The sequence below is a fragment of the Hipposideros armiger genome, unplaced genomic scaffold (assembly GCF_001890085.2).
Source record: "Hipposideros armiger isolate ML-2016 unplaced genomic scaffold, ASM189008v1 scaffold_12, whole genome shotgun sequence".
Classification (NCBI taxonomy): Eukaryota; Metazoa; Chordata; class Mammalia; order Chiroptera; family Hipposideridae; genus Hipposideros; species Hipposideros armiger.
This window is the reverse complement of record NW_017731362.1, coordinates 3,213,607-3,233,347: the sequence shown is the minus strand read 5'-3', so window position 1 is coordinate 3,233,347 and position 19,741 is coordinate 3,213,607. Positions and strand designations below refer to the sequence as shown.

Here is a 19,741-nt window from a genome sequence, read left to right as displayed (position 1 = left end):
GATATGATTTGGTTTCAGATTACTTACTTTGAGGGGACAGGACTCTTTAGTCTTTCGTTCAATAAACTAAGTGCCTATTATATACTAGGCAAAAGGGACGTTAAAATATGCAGATGGTTCCTAACCATAAAACACTCAGTCTGTCTCTCATCATGCACACCCATAAACTAGTAACTTGCGTACAATCACTGACCCTGGCCCATTTGGCTGCAGGCCAGCCCTCCCTTCAAGACTCCCTTCTCTTCAGTGACTGCAGTGGTTACGGTGCATTTAAACCTGCACCGAAGATGCGGCTTCAAGTCTCAGAACTTTTTTTCTGCTATACATTATAGCTGCCAGCAAGAGAGATAAATCGGTAAGATTTAAAAGCCATTTCTGATCTAGCTTTGTGTTTTAGGATACACACCGCAGAGATGACCGGGAGATGCAGAGTCTTTGGGCACTAAGTCTCCACCTGACTTACCACGGTTCTTGCATCTTGAGGTAGCTGTAAGGAGTGGGCATTATAGAAACAGAACACTCTGGAATGCTCCGGTCAGGCTATAATGAAAGCAGGGGATATGGACAGGTACCTGAGAATCAATCCACACTCTAATATGTCGGAAGCCCAAAAGTTCTCTCTGAACACAATATAAAAACACAGTATCTTTATTTTTAATAACCAATTAGACCAGATTCTTATGGACCATGAGTAAATTACTCTTTTCATCCCATTTCAATTGCTTCTGTTTTTTTTTTAGCTAATGCTTATCAAATTACTGAATACTACTAATTATTCAGCTATTTAGGTAATAAAAAAATATATAGACCAAAGAACAGTGTAGATAATTTTGTATTTATTACATGTTTAACTGAATTTTTTCAAATTACAGAATTCAATTCCAAAATAAAGTAATTGTCTGTTAAGTTGTTATTCACTTGCATTTTTCCCTCCTAAAACACCTTAAAGGCATGTGAATAGGGTCAGTGCACTTTAATGGCTCACAATTATGAGACAAAGGCGACATTTATCCATAAAAATTAAGACAAACAGCTCAATATTTAAAAATCTTATTGACACGAAATAAAATAAAGAAAAAATAAAATACTGCATTTTTACCACAACTGTTTTGGTAGATGATAGGTTATTGTTTAAAACAGCGCTCCTCTGCAGAGCATATGCTGTGGTTGGCATGCTTGGCACATAAGCGCTTGGTAACTGCTCAGCTTCCATCTGCAGTTGTGTTAGAAGGACCCTTACTCGGGCCCACTTTCCCCTGAGCCTGATCTGCCTGCTCTGGTGGGAGCCTGATCCTTCTTCCTCCACCTGGCTTTAAGACGCTCCTGTCTTTCCTTTATTCTCCCCAGATTCACCTGCTGCCACCTGCACTGCATTCTCGGCAAGATGCCTGGCCCAGAACTCTCACAGCTGAGTAAACCCACCTGCCATAGTTCTTATTCCAGACGTCGCCCCTTCACTTGACTAAACTATGACTATAAGGTAAGGAAACTATCTACGAACAGTAATCATTCTCCTTACTTTATAGTCACGTCTCATACAATGCAAAAAAATGGTGATGTCTAATTTAGAACTTGAAACATTGAATGAGTTTAGGCAGAATATATACTGCTCTGAAGTTCTTTAAAATCTTTCCTATTGTTGTTTTTAAAACCATAAAAATATACAAATCCTGTCACCCTGCTTTTTATTTAGAGCGTTCAAAAAGAACAAAGGTGACACCAGGTTCCCTCTGGCTGACCGAAAATCATGCTCCTAACCCTAACCTACTATTACACGTCTCCCACCATCAGACAGCTCTAGAAGTCAAGCATATCTCTCATGACAACGATTGCTGCCACTCATGAACACCCTTGTAACAAAGTGGTAACTCACTGTAACCTGCTTGCTGGGCGCCTTACGGCCACTGCTCCAGCTTCAGTGACCATGCGAACACATGGAAGTGAGGACATAAAGAATTGGAGCACCTTCTCTGCACATGCTGTCTTCCTCTGCCAAATGAGAGGGTGCTTCCCAACTCTTTGCCAGGCTAACAGCAGAATCAGGTGGGGGTGCTGTGACAGAGGTAGGAGTAAAGAGGAAGCTGATAAGTCTAGCCACCAGTGCCCACCACCACCCCCAGAGACAGCACATTCCCTTCACTGTAACACCATTGGGAGCTTGAGGATGAATCCCATCTTCTATTCAAAAGGAGAAACCTACACAGGAAATTCATCACTTTACATTGCTCTTACAGCAAGGTTTCCATGTATTTTTAAAAGCATGAAATTAATAAGGTGTTACATTTTTTAAATGAATAACTTAAAAACTAACTTTCAAAAATACTGTTTTGTTTTTAGGGAGGAATATGCTAGACACAAATAACTAATGAAATCTATCAGCTCTGGGGAAATCACTTAGCATCTTTCAGATCAGCTATGATTACTGAGATAACCTAAAACCCGAATTCCACATCTGGGTGAAAAACAACACCAATTAACCAGACTATTTACTGCAATGATTTAAAACTATATTACCTGAATAGTCTCCATGGTAAAGTATCAGAAAATGTGAAACATTTCCACAGCACCATAAGGTTTTATAAAATACAATTTCAGCTTTTAATGTTAACATACAATCTCAAGATTCTGGTCCATCATTCATATTATTCTGATAATAGTTCTGATAGAGGCTATATAGGTACGTGAAAATTATATATTTTACTGAAGAAACTGTATTGTATACTAATCACTGTTTTGGTTAGACCCACTCAGTGTTAGTGGATTCAAGGGCCAGGAAAATGGTTTTGCCATTTATATTCTAATCAGAAATTTCAACTTGCCAAAAGAACCAAAGTGGTAACTAAGATTTGCCATAACTAAAAGGTGCTTTTATATCTGTTTGCTTTAGTACTGTGTGCTCTTCTGGGTTTTGTTTCTGTATGATAGTATTTTGTAAATGGCTCTGAGTTTTTAACATAAGGATACAGTGACTCAATTTTAAAAATAAATGCAAGTGGAAAACAGACAAATTTTGTAGCCAAATTATCTGCAATTATGTATAACATGTTATCTATAATAAAACCTATATCACAGATTGGATCCACCAATATCCAGCATGCTCATGGATCTCTTGAATTTAGTATATGCTGTGCCAGCTTAGTTCAACACTGATCTAAGCGAAATATAATTGAAAGGACTGACTTGCCAACAAAAAGCATATGCTACATTCCAAGGCCAAATATGAATTAGGTTTGGGATTATCAATTGCATGTCACCCCTCCATTAATGCAGAGAACTCAGACATGGCTTTACTACAAATCCGCTAGCACTTGAGTAAATTTGCTATAAAATGCTTATAACAAAATAAATATTTTCAGTCCCTCTACACTAAATGATATATAAATCATTAGTAGTTTGCAACATTAGCTTAGGTCACTCTTTCGGACCCAAATGTACTGTACAATCCTGAGTAAAAGGTTAGAGATATAGTTTCTTGAGGATTTTCTTGACCAGGAATCATAAAGAAAACACATAACACCACAACTTGCAATTATCCCCATTTTCATTAAAAGTACCATGAGTTCTTTTTACTTTGGTAAATAAATTTATCTATGTAAACCATAAATTTTGATGGAGTAAAATATGAGCAGAGTTTCTGCTAGGAGCCCTCCATCACCTTTTGACACTGATACAGTAAATAGTCAGGAAGAACGGAGCAGGAGGACCTGAACCATAGGGCTAGTACGTCACCGTGAACTCGGAAATGTAGCAAGCAGGGGCTGGATGGGAGCAGCTGACAAGCCAACAGCCCTTCACTGCCTACAACAAAACAAAAATTAAAAATTCTTTAAATCCAAAGAACTCCAATAGACATTTCTCCAAAGAAGATATACAAATGGACAATAAGCACATGAAAAGACATTCAACATCACTAATCATTAATGAAATGCAAATCAAAACCACAATGAAATACTGCTTCACACCATTAGGGTGGCAATTACCAAAATAAATAAACAAATAACAAGTGTTGGCGAAGATGTGGAGAAATTTGAACCCTTGTGCATTGCTGGTGGGAATGTAAATGGTACAGTTGTGGAAAACGATATGACAGTTTCTACAAAAATTAAATATAGAATTACCATATGACCCAGCAATTCTACTCCTGGGCATATAACCAAAAGAATTAAAAGTAGGGACTAGAGCACAGATATGTGTACACCTATATTCACAGCAGCATTACTCACAATAGTCAAAAAATGGAAACAAGTCAAGTGTCCAACAGATGAATGGATAAGTAAATATGGTATATTCACACAATGGAATAGTACTCAGGCTTAAAAAGGAAGGAAATTTGGACACATGCTACAACATGGACGAACCTTTAAGGCATTAACGCTAAGTGAAATGAGCCAGTCCACAAAAGGGCAAATACCGTATGATTCCACTTATATGAGGTACCTATAGTAGTCAAATTCATAGAGAAGGAACATAGAATGGTGGTTGCCAGGGGCTGGAGAGGGAGGGGAAATGCGGAGTTAGTGTTTAATGGGTAGTTTTAGTTAGGGAAGAGGAAAAAGCTGAGGAGTTGGTGGTCATGGTTGCATAACAACATGAATGCCACTAATCTGTACACTTAAAAATGGTTAAAATGGTGAATTTTGTTATGTATACTTTACCATAAAAAAAAATTCTTTAATAAAGTCTGAAGAACAGACTCATCTGAAAGATACTCATAACAGGAAGTATGGCTCTAAGAACTCTGACACTTATAAGAGCTGATTTACGTTCTGACTGGGAGAAAGCCCTTCTAAACACAAGTTTGCCTTTTCATAACTCTACGAACCTATAATGTCAACAACATGAAATCTCAGTTTCTGTTGCAGGGTCTTTAGGGCAGATGGCAGAGCAGCTTGAGATTCTGACATTTTTACATTTTGCTTCACATCATTTGCAAAGGATAACCAGAGTTTGCCAAAGTCTTCAGTTGAGATTTTTAATGGCCTGAAAATAATTTTAAAAATTAGATTAATGTCCAAAAGAACGCAATTATTCTAAACAAATAAACATATATTTCAAATGATTCATGGGAATTAAACAATCATTGTAAATCTGGGTCCCACAAAACTTACGTTTTTAAACCAAATATGATTAAAATGCTGATCATCATCCTCTAAGTTGATGAAAATAATCAAAGGAGATGTTATTAAAGTGCAAATATCTTTTCAATAAATCACCCAGTTCTCTCTTTTTCTGAGATTTAATGATTTCATTAAATTTTACCAAGTAATTTCATGAATCATTCAAATATAATATAAAACATATACTTTGCATTTGGGAATAATGAGACAAGAGTATGAATATGAAGACCCAGTACATTAAGTAATTTAGACCAACAGGAAGGATTTTAGTAAATGTATTTTAAAAATGGTTCATGAGATTGAAGATCAAATAGTTAACACTGGGTATCTTGGGGTCGGATTATAGGGAACTTTTATATTATACTTATATTTTTCAATAGCAATTGAATTTTTATAAGTATGTATTGCTTTTATAATTAGGAAAAAATATTTTTAAAGATAGAAGATTTTATTAATACACACAAAGTAACTGTTTGTGTTTATATATTGTGCTTCTTGTGGCTAAAAATGTTCACCATAGACTATACCCTCATAGTCAAAAATGTAAGTTTTTTGAAGGCTGGATTCTATCTTATATAGCAACACGGGCATAAATACTCTGATAGGTTGATAGATATGTTCTTATTAAAAGACTTTATAAAGAGTGTGCAAAAATTATATTAGTGTAACACAAGTGGATGTGTGGAGATTAAAACAATTTTACAGATAATCACTGGTATTTTGCATTCTGGACCCAGGCAGCCTTCATTTTAAAAAATGTTTGAATACAGTACGAAATATATATAGCAATAAATGAGCAGAAAAGTTACAAGGTTGTTTGCAATTATTTTGGTAACACTGCACAGTGTCTAGTATAATGCTAAATACTTACTGTATGTCTAATAAAAGTTTAATAGCTTTGTTGAGTAATTCTCTGGCAGATCTCTAAAGCTTAATGAACAGATTTTATGAAAGAATTAATCAAATAAATGAAATACAAATGAGAGAAACTGTAAAACTTAAAAAAAAAACATGCACAACCTTTAAAAGTTATAATATTTCAGTTTAAACATTAATATTAGTTTCTCTCAGAAGTTTTCCAAGATCACTAACCAATCCCAACCTAAATCAGGTCCCATACTATAATCAGTTACTGTACCACTTACTTTCTCTTCACAGCACAATTCACAGTGATACTCGTGTATGTATTGATATGGCTGTTCAATGTCTCCTCTCTAGACTGGACATTCCCTAAAGGTAGGAACTGTGTCTAGTTTTGAAATGTTATACTCCCTCACACCTAGGATAGTACTTTTGTCTACAAAAGAGGCCTAATAAATATTTGCTGACTGAATGAATAACCTGAATTAATTAACATTCCAGAAAATATTTACCTAATGAAATCTAATAGTGATAAGTTTATTGAAAATTCGAGCTGAACAGCATGAGTGTCCATCATTTGATAATTTATAAAACCAGAAAGATTCCCTTCTGTGAAAGGTTTTTCCATCTGCACACTATACTGAAAGTTTCTGGTGCTCTCTGCTTCTATTGCAGGCAAGCAGCATCCAGGTTGCTCGGTGATCTGTAAATAAAGTAATGACAGATTGACTATCATATGAATACCAATTTCCTATTTAAGTGGTTAAAAGCAAACTATTGTGAGATGCTAATAACAAACCACATTATGAAGATGACTGACAACTTAACTTGAGAAACATTCACTAGCACACACAATTAAGAATAGCACACAGGTCAAAATTATGTAACAAATGGCATTACAGTGAAAACCTCTGTATAATTTAAGAACCAAAAAATATTATTAAACTGTAGTCTTGTGGCTGGCACCAAATTTTTAAAGCTAGGAGAGTTAAATATACAGAGGGTGCCAAAAAAATGTATACACATTTTAATAAAGAAAAACTGTATTAAAACCGTAATATTCAATATATACCAATAACAAAAGATGAGGGCCGGCCGAGTGGTACATTGGTTAAGAGTTGGCTTGGGACACCAGCTCTGAGCTGCAGGGACCCGGTTCAGATCCCACATGAGGGCCAGTGACGGTGTGCCCTCTACAGCTAAGATGGTGAACAATAGCTCAACCTGGAGCTGGGCTGCCATGAGTCGCTGGCGATGGCATAGGCTGCAGTGGGGCTGGCCGGCAGGTGGTGTGAGCTTTTGTGAGCTGCAGTGAGCCACCGTGAGTACCGTCCACTGGCCAGCGAGCGACTGCCTCACCCAGGAAGAGTGCAATGATAATACCAACATGGGCCAGTGAAGCGACATCCTCCACAACTAGACTGAAGAATAAAAGGACAGCAACTAGTCTGTTCCCCTTCCCCAATGCTGTTCCCTCCCCCAATTCCCCAATAAAATCTTAAAAAAACAAAAAAAAACAAAGAAAGATGAATACAAGTCATATTTGACTTCTGCAATTACAAGAGGAGCCAAAAGTGGTTACCATCAGCATCCAGACACTTCTGATTACGGCGAACTACTGCTTGAACAATGCTGACCAAAGTGTTAACATCGCTTAAAATGTGTATACGTTTTTTTGGCACCCCTGGTGTGTGTGTGTGTGTCTGTGCATACACATACACACACACACACACACACACACATACACACACACACACATATACATGTGTCTTCCCTTCTCAAGTGTTAACATCGCTTAAAATGTGTATACGTTTTTTTGGCACCCCTGGTGTGTGTGTGTGTGTGTGTGTGTGTGTGTGTCTGTGCATACACACACACACACACACACACACACACACACACACACACATATACATGTGTCTTCCCTTCTCATGCTCCACTCTTACTCGAACTCTGGTGGTAAAGGTCAGGCAACTGGATTGGGTTTTGTTTTGTTTTGTTTTTTAAGCTCCATAGGTAATTCTAATGTACATACAGAGCCGGGAACTTCTGCCCTGGTCAGGCCCAAGTAATAGCCCATTCAACACCTTCTAGCTGATAGAAGAAATTGGGTCAGTTTTGTGGAATGCTGATCTACTGATCAAATCTCATTATAACACCACCATGGACAGCCATACAATAATTCAATTAGCATATTTCCAAAAATCACAATGGCAGCCTAAGTTAGAGAAGAGACAAAATTGATGCCTGAGCATTCAGTATGATGCAAAGGCACACACTGTTAATATCTTCATTTTAAACGTGAAGAAACTGAGGCACAAAGCAGCTACATAACTTGACCATAAAACACAGCTAATAAGCAGTAAAAGCAAGATTCAAAGCCAAGCAGTCTGAGCCAAGAGCCTATATGCCTAGCTGCTGTGCTCTACTGAAACTCACTTTATATTTAAGGCCTTCCCCAATACAATCTTTATTATGTTTCCATGTCTCTCTTAAATAACTCACTCCTACTCAAAATAATAAAAAATCTGTCAAATCTTTTACTTATTTTGCTAAAAAGGAAAGAACAGTATGGAAACAATGTATAAACCACCATCAGAAGAGCCAACAACAGACACTAAATAAGCATTGTCCATTTAAGGAAGAAATAATGAACCATTCACTTGTCTTACCTTGAAATTTTCTGCAGGAGCAATTTCTAAGTTAGCACTTTTCAGTTCTAAATCACTCTTATTAGAAAATGACCAGACCATCAATAAACAATCATCTTTCCAAATTTTGTAAGATGACACTGACATGGTTTCATTATTACAGACCTCCATAAGATCTGAATGCATGTGTTCAGTAGTTTCTTCCAACAAAGAAGCAGCTAAAGAGATTTCATTGGCAACTGAGGCTGCAGTGGATTGAGGAGGGTGAAAAACTTCCATGTTGTTATCAGCAAACAATGAAGGTGTAGACAGCCTGCAATTTGAGAGTTCCTCAACCAAGGGCAGTTCTGTGAGTGGCTCAGAATCCAAAAGCTCCGAATTGAGAGTGAATTTCTTTAATTCTTTGTCTCCTCTATGCTGCAAATTATCCAAATAATAATCTTCTTCATAAGTCGCATTTGACGAAGAACTAAAGGAAGGATAGGTCGTATTATGAGCACTGGTTGTTTCTGCACTTTTGGTTTCCTTGACTTTTGATTTCCTTTTGAACTTGTGAGAGACGGTATCTGCTTTTCCTAGCTGTGAAATGAAACATCATAATAATAAAAAAGAAACCATTCTTCTAGTCATGGGCTTCAAACATTTTTCTATAATTTCAAATGAGCAATTTACTAACTTGCTAAAGTTCAATGTATAAAGCATAGACTTAAAAAGAATCAGGGATGAATAAAATGTTAAGCCCTGAAATTCTGACAGCTGCATAAGTTTGAACTATTAGCTAAATCTTATTTCTCATTAAAAACACATAAAATCAGAAAAAGAAATAAGGTTAAAAAGTCAAGTGTGAACAATTCTAAAAACTTGGTAGATTTCAGAATACTAGAGTACAGAATTGTACAAATTAAAAACAGTGAGAAACTTAGTCAATTTTTGAGTTTCTAGAGTTGTCCTGGAGAAGCTAAGATATCCTCAAATACAGGAATGGCTCAACTCTGCTTCAGTAATCCAGAACAATCATGATTTCATGGCCTTAGAGTGAATAAATGGGGAAGAAAAACTGATTTTACCTCAAGAATCAACTGGCAGTGGCTGACTGGAGCACACAGCAAGAAAGAATTCTATGTTTGCTATAAACTCGAGATGGGAACAGCAATTTGCCATCCTTGAGCTAACCCTCCTGAGGAATGGTCTGCAAATCTGCATGAAAAGAGATGGCTCGAGTGTCCCCTTGCCCCACAAAGTCTATCTAGAATCAGTGCAGCAGATTGGCACTGCTCTAAGTCCAAGTTCATGCCTCCAGCCTCCTGGGGGCTATAAAACTATGTGGTCACCCTTCACATGACTCTAGTTAGCCAGAATTCTAGTTCCCTCTCACTTCCTCAAGTCCCAGCATCTGTTCCAACTCTCTGCTGATGAGTTTGTCTCCTACCTTTCAATTCAGAAGCCATCAAAAAAGAACATTGTATTAACATAAAAACAGGGGAGAGAGTGGGTGAAGCACTTCCATTCCAGTAGCTGTCCTGAGCATTCAGTATGATGCAAAGGCACACACTGTTAATATCTTCACTGTCCCACTCTGTCCATCCAGGGACGTGAATCATCCCTTCGTTCAGCATAGCCATGCTGTATATGATACCTGCCCATCAGTCACTTAGTAGTCATCTGGGTTATCAGATTGACTGTCATGGTATCACAGTGCTTGTGTTCAAGTGACCCTTATTTTACTTAATAATGGCCCCAAAGCGCAAGAGTAGTGATGCTGGCAATTCAGATATGCCAAAGAGAAGCTGTAAAGTGCTTCCTCTAAGTGAAATGGTGGAAGTTCTCAACTTTGTAAGGAAAGAAAAAAATCATATGCTGAGGTTGCTAAGAACAAATCTATCCATTAAACTGTGGGGAAGGAAAAAGAAATTCATGTTAGTTTTGCTGTCACAACTCAAACTACAAAAGTTACAGCCACAGTGTGTGATATGTGCTTAGTTAAAACGGAAAAGGCATTAAATTTGGGGTGGAAGACATGAATAAAAAACATGTTTTGATTGATGGCAACATTGCACCAGAAAGCACTGAGACTAAATGAAGACTTCAGCAAGGGATCCCCTGAAGCGAGTGACACCAAGCTACTTACTGCAAGTAAGGGATGGTTTCACAAATTCAGGAATAGGTTTGGCACTTTTTCTTCTCACATCATCACAAGCAGTGTGAGTACAGTACAATATATAATTCCAAGAGACCACATTCACATAACTTTTATTATGGTGTATTGTTACAATTGTTCTATCTTATTATTAATTATTGTTAATCTCTTACCATGCCTAATTTATAAATTAGACTTTATCATAGGTATGTATGTATGGGAAAAAATAATATATATATATATATATGGTTAAGTACTATCCGTAGTTTTAGGCATCTGCTGGGAGTCTTGGAACATATCCGTGACAGAGACTACTATATATTAGACTGCTCAATATTGTTCCTCAGGTAGCTGATGCTCTGAGTTTTTTCGTTTTGTTTTTTTGTTTTTTCTTTTCTTTCTCTCTATGTTTCATTTTGGATATTTTCTACTACTTTGTCTTAATGATCTTTTCCTCTGCTCTAATCTGTTGTTAATGAGAAGCTAAATAAACCAGAAGACACTGGAGTGATATCTTTGTTAAAATACTTAAATAAAAGAAACAGTCAACCTAGAATTCATTACTCAGAGAAAACGTCTTTTAGAAATGAAGGTGAAATAAAAGGTGAAGGGGAAAAAGAGAAAAAAAAAAACCTTGATCCTTGACACAGCGAACTATGTAAGAAAAATTAACTAAAAATGGATCACAGACCTAAAATAAAAACTAATTAAAGTAAAATACATCAATATAGCCTTGATCTATGTAACCGAGAGTCTTAAGCATTAGAAAAATTGGAAGGGAATAGGATTGCTAAAGAAAAGCAGTTACCAAAAGGACTCATGCTGTAGATGGAACATATCCAGTCAGTGCCAATCCTGTCTGCTTTGTCCTAGTGACAGAGGAAAAGTGTGATTGAGGAGTGACAGGACACATGCTAATTTTACGTAATCATTTGCTTCCCCTCCTTTCTGCATAATGCCATCTGAGTTACAACACAGTTTCTCACAGAATTCAGGGCCACATAGAACTGGGAAATATACTCCTTTTGTTTTTTAAAACTATTCTAGTGATAGCTAAGGGGAAAAGAAAAGTGTAAGGAGTAACCTAAAAAGGATTTAATATAACGTAAATAGAAAAACACGGTAATTAGATTTCTGGTTTCAAGCCACCACAAAGTCTGATAATTAATTTGTCACCCTGAATGTTCTCCTGAGGAAGAATCTAACTGATAGCTATGCACTTTGTTAAGAAAACAAAAATCCTTCAACATCAGCAATAAGGTTTACAAATCAGGGCCCTACCTAAGCCTGGGTGCACTCTGACCTTGACGCAATCTGACCTGGGTGCACTCTGACCACTACGCACTTGCCCTATCAGAGCCAGAGCAGTCACTAGTGCCCTGGCCATGACCTGCTAGAACAACTTAAAGACCCCAAATCAATCACTCTGCTATTGAACTGAAAATGTTGAGTGAGATAGCATTAAGATACATTACTTATTAATACTTTAAGGCTGAATTTTGTTTTCCTTAGGAGGGAAAATTATGTCTGACAGAAATAGGATCTGGAAAACGGAGAGATACTAGCAGAGAGGGTAGCTTAGTCTGGTCTAGTGTTGACAGGGATGGAGGGGAAATTCCACCAAGGGAGAAGGAGGCTAAAAGAACTAGGATGATGTAAAACTGAAGAAAACGTAGCTCTAATCACAATTTTGCACTAAGCAGGTTCATCAGTCCACTGAACAGAAAATGACATGGAATTCTCAGATGCTCAAAAACAGCACCTGTCCTTCACTCCAACTTTTCATTCTCTTACTATGAAAATAATATATCAGCATAAAAACTTTTGAAAAAGCATCGTAATCGTAATGCCTGAATATAGTTTTCATTTTTGTATAATTCCTTTCAGTTTCAAAACACTTTTAAGTTACAGGCAAGATGTAAATAAAATGGTATAGTCTGTTTTTACATATCGTAAGTATTTTTTATTTTATAATGCAGTATATAATTTTTAATGGCTGAATAATATTCTGAGCTATTATAACTTATGCACCCATTCTCCAAACTGATTCCTATTTTTCACTATTAAAAATACCATCTTGAGAAGTACTTTTCCCATAGACATGTCACTACTGTTGAACTATTACTATTGACAGTATTTCCATCAAGCCCCCTTCCGCTAAGAAATGTCCTCCACCCACGGGGCTGAAAATACCCATGGTCATATTTGTTACTTTATTTGGACACGGACCATTGCCCTACTGACTGGATGAAAGAGAACACCTGACTCAAGGTGAGCTAATTAGATTTTCTCTTTCAGGAACACAAAAGGTGTGTCACTGGTGGCACAATGGAGCAGGGGACACCGTTTCCCACCATATGTATACATGACGGCCAAGAACTTACATAGAACCAGTTTGTTTTGTCCGAAATGGGACACAGATTCTCAGAGGAATATAACTGACTACTTACCAAATTGATTGTACTTTCTGATCCTAGCCCAACAAATAATGATGATGCCAGCAGCTGCTTTTCTTTTTCTTCTTTAGATTGGGTAGGAACTTGAGATTGATCCTTTTTTGTTACAGTTTGATCTACATTCTCCATTACTACACTCTCTTGAGGAACAGGCGGAGCTTCAGTTTCATCGCCAGTTCTGCTTTCCTTCTTGTGAAGATAGCCCTCTTTCCCCCACAATTTCTTTATACCTTCCAGCTTCAAGCTATTTGTCCTAAGGAGAGTGATAATGAAATCAAGTCAATTTAATTGCTAGTTACTTTCTTGAGGCATTTTTTAAAAACACATCATTGTCATGGCCTTTTAGAAACAGCTTTCATGTTTATATGCCAGAAGTAAAACCTAGATCTCTAGATTTTATTTTAGTTACAGCCAACCTCTCCCCACCCTCCAGCCAAACGATTTAAGGCAACAGAACTCTAGACTTAGTTCAAAATATCAGAACTTTAATTTTCATTTAATTGCTTAAATAACTCGTCCAAAAATAGAACTATTGTAAATCAGTTCCTTTCCCCCATTGACTTTTCAAAAATATCTTGTCTTTAATTCTGATGAGTTAAAGATGAGAAATGACTCTTAAATTTCTTAGCTATAATCATTCAACAAAAGATTTAACCTTACACAAATTCATTAAATAAAATCCTGTTGAAAACAATAAAAAAAAAATTCAAATCCACTCCTATATGTCAACTTAACCTTTAATCCGAAAGGTTTCCTTAATATGAACACTAGCTACATTTTCAACTATTATATAATGTACTTTTATAAAAATGAAATGAGGTTTTTAATCTGTAAAAGAAAAAAGTAAGATTTCTGGGAAAAGCATGAAGGTTAGGAGTTTTTTTATACCTCAGTGAAAGAAGAATTAAAGTAGTGATTGGGATTTGGACTCACCTACTATTGTCCCAAAAGTTACGGCTATGAATCTGGAATGACTAATATAATCGTAACTGCAGGCTGAAACAGCTAAAGGTTGCCTCTATTGTTTTCATATAAGAACTATGTGTCCTTGGTACTTGGCTCATTTAAGCATCCCTGTCATGGTCCAAAATAGCATTTAAAAAATTTGTACTACAAGACAAGCAGATCATGAAACGAATCTAAAAGAAAAGCTCATAAATACTTGTACTGGTTATTATTCCTTCTAATTTGTTGGAATCATGATCAATTTGATTTTAGGCACTACGCCAGAAACAAAAACACATAGTTATACTTCAGACTGAGTCAAGCACTAATGCTATTAAGTACTAACTGGCTGAAAGAAAACCTGAATGTTAATAAAGAGTGACCTACAGGGAATCGGTCCATTCCTCCTCAATGAATTTTGCTGCTGAATGTTCCTTTACAAATATCTTCATTTCTCCCTTTCTTTCAGGCACCAAAAGAGTTTTCTAAAAAGTTTTTTAAGAAAATAAAAACTCTTCATTATCTATCAACCTCTTAGAAAAAAAGTGGTTGTCCTTACATGAGCAGATCCAAAAGTGGTCCTGGAAGCCACTAAAGTGACCCCCAACATCTCTAGGATATTCCACAGCAGTAACTCAAAGGGATTCATGAATGTCCACAGCAGGGTTACTGTGTTTCTATAACCCTGTTTGCCAAAACATGTCCTTTATTTAAATTTAAAAAAAAAAAGGAGCAGCTCCCCAAGTTTTACTATTAAATGATTCAAATATTAATTGAACAAAAGCAGGTGTGGTAGATACTAGGATGCTCAATCCAGATCTCCTTTCAATGAAGGACTCGTTGCCCCTGCTGTTGTGAGTGCAACCCCTCAGGGACTGCCTTCGCTGCAGAGGGCCACCTCACCGCAGATGACGCCCCTTGCTGGGGCGGCCCACATCCAGTAACTGATGAACAGAAATAGAGTCCTGGCCATCCATTTTGGCCCAACTCAGGACAACTCTGAAGGGCCCTTCTAGCTTCCAAGCTCCCCATGGGGTCAGGAGAGGCTGTCATTGGCACTGCATGGCATCTTAACTTCTTACCTCTGCCCAAACCTGCTTCTTTCCCCTTCCTTCCATAGGTGTGGATCCCAAGAGCACTCCTTAATATTCTGTATGCTAAATTCCATCACTCTATGCACTTCCCAGGGATCCCAATCCACAACAATAAGCAAAATGGGAGGGGGGAGGAAAAATGAACCTAAAAGGAACCTTCGGCTATTTTAAAGATTTCTGTGACTTATTTCATCTGCGTACATAACTATTATCAATATAAATTTTCTCTGTCATGCATTACATACAGTCTAAAAAGTAGGAAAATAAGAGAGCGACTTAATGCCATTTTATACACAAAATATGATATTAAACGTATGATAAAAACATTTTTAAACATGAGCCATCTTTTTCTAGACTTTAACAATAAAAATATAATTGGTGGGCTGGCCAAGTGGCTTGTTGGTTAAGAGTTGGCTTGGGGGCCGGCCGAGTGGCGCGATGGTTAAGAACTCGCTTGGGACGCCAGAGGGCCCCGGTTCGGATCCCATATATGAGGGCCAGTGACACTGCCCTCTACAGCTAAGATGCTGAACAACAGCTCAACCTGGAGCTGGGCTGCCGAGAGTCGCTGGCGACGGCGTAGGCTGCAGTCCCTGTGGCAGTGGGTTGCCATGGGCTGCCATGTGTAGCCAGCAGCCAGCGTGAGCGGCCAGCAGCCAGCGTGAGCGGCCAGCAGCCGCAGTGAGCGGCCGTCCAGAAGCCGGCGACTGACTGCCTCGCCAGGGAAGAGCGCAATGATGGTGCCAACTTGGGCCAGTGAAGCAGCGTCCTCCACAACTAGATTGAAGCACAAAACGACAGCAACTTGTCTGTTCCCCTTCCCCTAATTCCCCAGTACTGTTCCCATCCCCCCAATTACCCAATAAAAAAAAAAAATCAAAAAAAAAAAAAAAAAAAAAGAGTTGGCTTGGGAACACGAGCTCTGAGCAGCAGGGTTGCCAGTTTGAATCCCACATGGGCCAGTGACACTGCCCTCTACAGCTAAGATGGTGAACAACAGCTCGACCTAGAGCTGGGCTGCCGTGAGTCACCGGCAACAGCATGGGCTGCGGTGGGCTGCCGTAAGCTACCATGAGCAGCCAGCAGCCGTTGTGAGCCGCCGTGATTGGCCATCCAATGACCAGCTAGTGACTGCCTCAGCGGGAAGAGCGCAATGATCACAATACCAACATGGGCCAGTGAAGCAACGTCCTCCACAACTAGACTGAAGAACAAAAGGACAGCAACTTGTCTGTTCCCCTTCCCCAATTCCCCAACGCTGTTCCCTCCCCCAATTCCCCAATAAAAATCTTTAAAAATATATAAATATATAATTGGTGGTTTTAGATGGTATAGCTTTATATTGTTTTTAATCAGACCACTCAAACACAGATGCAAACTCTGGTCAAGCAACCTTCAAAAGATCAGGGATATATTTTAACTTAGCTCTAGGAATTGCCATTTGAGGTAGGGTGTTGCCTGTAATAGGGCTGAAGGGAAGACACTCTAAACTGGTCACTACTTTATTCTCAGCTTGCCAGACACTACAGAAGAGTGACTATCTCCTCTCTAGAACTGACTCACCTTGCCAATTACCACACAGGTTCCTAATCTGAAAACATGTGTGAGCTGCGGTCCTCTCTGGAAAGGAATTTTACATTTATCCCTCACGTTCCATTTTACCATAACACAGCATATGTGTAATTCCTTAGAAGCTCTGCCAGACGTCATTTCTCAGAGGGTAGTAAGTGTACAAGGAAGTACAGAATCTATGAGGCCCTGGCAAGTCCTCCAGGTCCTAGTTCAACACTAAAAAAGCAGATGCTGTCGACTGCTATGCAGGTAGAAAGAACTAAGTTCCTCCTTGGAGCTGGAGAGTTCCTGTCTCTCCTTCCCTCACCCCTCTGATCCCTGTGAGGCACTTAATTACCATCACCTCCACCATCGCATGCCCACAAACCATATCTGCTCTCCATGCTTGGAATACAAAAATTAATGTCTGGGAAATAAAAGGGTGTCAAATGAGAAGGAAAAAAAGGATAAGAAAGGGGCAGCCTGGTTAGCTCAGTTGGTTAGAGTGCAGTGCTCACAACACCAGGGTTGCCGATTTGATCCCCACATGGGCCACTGAGCTGTGCCCTCCACAACTAGATTGAAACAACTCCTTGACTTGGAGCTCATGGGTCCTGGAAAAACACACTGTTCACCAATAAAATTTAAAAAAAAATGATAAGAGAGCATCTGAACTCATATCATTTCACTGAGCATATCATTCTACATTCCTCAATCTATGTGTCATTCTTCTAAGGAATACTTCTTATAACCATCTCATTGGAAGACTGACAAATGCAAACATGAACATAAAATAAGGTGACCAACTCATTAATGAACATATGAGAATGCAAAATTCAAATGGCATCTTTCAAAGTTGTCACCTTCGAGATTTTATCACATTTATTCCAACAATGCTGCCATTATTCAAAACACCTGAACTCTTTTAGAAGCTCCTATACAAACAAGAAAGCCACATTCACTACTTTATGTCACAACAGGGTACTGATCAAAGTCATCCAGATTGATCACTGATTTTATCTTGTTAACTCAGCTTTGGATGATGATGACAATGATGGCAATGAGAATTATTAATAATAGCAGCTACCGTTCATCAATTATTATGTACTGGATTGTGAGGCACTTTACATACATTTTCTCACTTTATTAACTTAATCGTATTTCTAAAAGCAATTTATTTATATTTCCAAAATCAAAATCTACTTAAAAAGGAAAATGATTTGGCTCCACGTAAGACATTTATACATATGTATCACCAATTTCCAAGGTGGCTGGAAAGAAGCTCTGAAAGCATTTTGAGCAAAGTATACAACTTCCTCAAGTGAAGTCAATCACCTTATTTTATGTTTATATTTGTCACTATTCCAATGAGATGGTTATCAGTAGATTTTGAGAAATGTAGAATAATATGCTAAATACTCACCTGGGTATATAAGTTCTGATATATGTACTTCTTTAAACACACACACACAATATATATATATATATATATATATATATATATATATATATATATATATATATATAGTAATAACACACACATCATTACTATGTATAAAGCTTGTATACATCTTATGCTGTCTTGGAAGTAAGCAAGATCTTTTAAAGTATAAGGACATACTGTACAGTATTAACACTTGGAGAACAATAAATAGAAACTGAAACAACAGCCTATGCAGAATTTGGCTTTCAGGAACCCTTCGACATTTAAAGACATTTAAATATTCCCATGTTTTCAAGTTTAATAAGAAGGGAACTTACTCTTTCAGTCCTGTCTCTGCACTGTTCCCTGATATATCTGAACCAAGAGAAATGCCAGCAGGAGACTGTCGTCCAGTGAAACCAGATGAAGAAAAGGAGAGTCCATATGGTTCAAAATTGAGAACTAGAATTTTAAAACAATAATACAGGTTCATATCTAAAACTAAGCAAAAATTATTTTAAAAAGGAAAAACTATCAAAATTATCATTTACTATTGAAATAACTGAAGACTGGAATCCAGTGATAATTTTTAAATTGGAAGGGACTTTGGAGAGGCTCTAATCAAATATTTATAGTAATAATAATAAAGCAGCTAAGATTTATTGACTGCCTACTACAGTCTTCATACTATTATTCAAAGTGTTTCATTTTTATAATTTTACCTCCCTTAGAAACTAAAAAAGAATTCAATTAGGAAAGACTACTGATAAAGTACATCTACTGAAAAGTTGCTGCTCTCATGCAAAAAATGTTTAAAAAGCTATGAATGAAGAGATGACCATGTATTTGCCTAGCAAAATACTCTCAGGAACGTTCTGTACCAAACGGATTGACAGAGCCCTTAATGTGAAATGTCCCATACTGACAAAGGACAAGGTTTACTCAGGTCCATATTCCATATTCCTTTGAGTCTGTATACCTAAATGAATTCAATCAGAGCCATGAAAATTCACATTATGACTGTGGTAGGGGAGATGACAATATCTATTCTCTTTCTTCAAAGTAACAGAGCCCTCAACTCTTAGCTAGGTTCATGGCCACCCAGAAAAGAGATGACACTTCCATCCTTTACTACATGACTTAGTTCTGGCCAATGAAATTATACAACTACTTTGTGTGCAACTTCTGGGAAGAATCCTCCTGGAAGGAAAAACATCTCTTTTCTCTCCCTTCCTCTTTTATAGTCATGGAGCTATCATCAATCCTAGGTTGCCTACTTATGAATTTTTTTAATGGGAAAGAGCAAATAACTTCTGGTTTGCTTATTTGTTTCTAATATGCTATTTAGCTAAACCTAATCCTAATTGGCACATTTATCTTCTTGGACTATCTGCACTGTAACACAAAGAACCTAATTAAATCATCAAAAGTATCTTAGAAAAATATAAATGTGAACTTTTGTAATTATTATCTTCATTTTACAAATGAAGAAACTGTGGCAAAGAG

At 37.5% G+C, this 19,741-nt stretch overlaps 1 protein-coding gene across 1 annotated transcript in view; it reads right to left on the bottom strand.

Annotated features, from left to right (window-relative positions):
* Window positions 1–814: 814 nt before the first annotated feature.
* AP4E1 (adaptor related protein complex 4 subunit epsilon 1) overlaps window positions 815–19,741 on the bottom strand; it is a 57,415-nt gene continuing 38,488 nt past the window's right edge. Inside the window, exons 16-21 of the mRNA XM_019664844.1 lie at window positions 18,574–18,697; window positions 13,217–13,475; window positions 8,651–9,208; window positions 6,491–6,681; window positions 4,823–4,980; window positions 815–3,798 (exon numbers count right to left, since the gene is read on the bottom strand). Coding sequence (XP_019520389.1) covers window positions 3,638–3,798; window positions 4,823–4,980; window positions 6,491–6,681; window positions 8,651–9,208; window positions 13,217–13,475; window positions 18,574–18,697 — 1,451 coding nt within the window. The 3' untranslated portion in view covers window positions 815–3,637. The remainder of the gene's footprint in view (window positions 3,799–4,822; window positions 4,981–6,490; window positions 6,682–8,650; window positions 9,209–13,216; window positions 13,476–18,573; window positions 18,698–19,741) is intronic.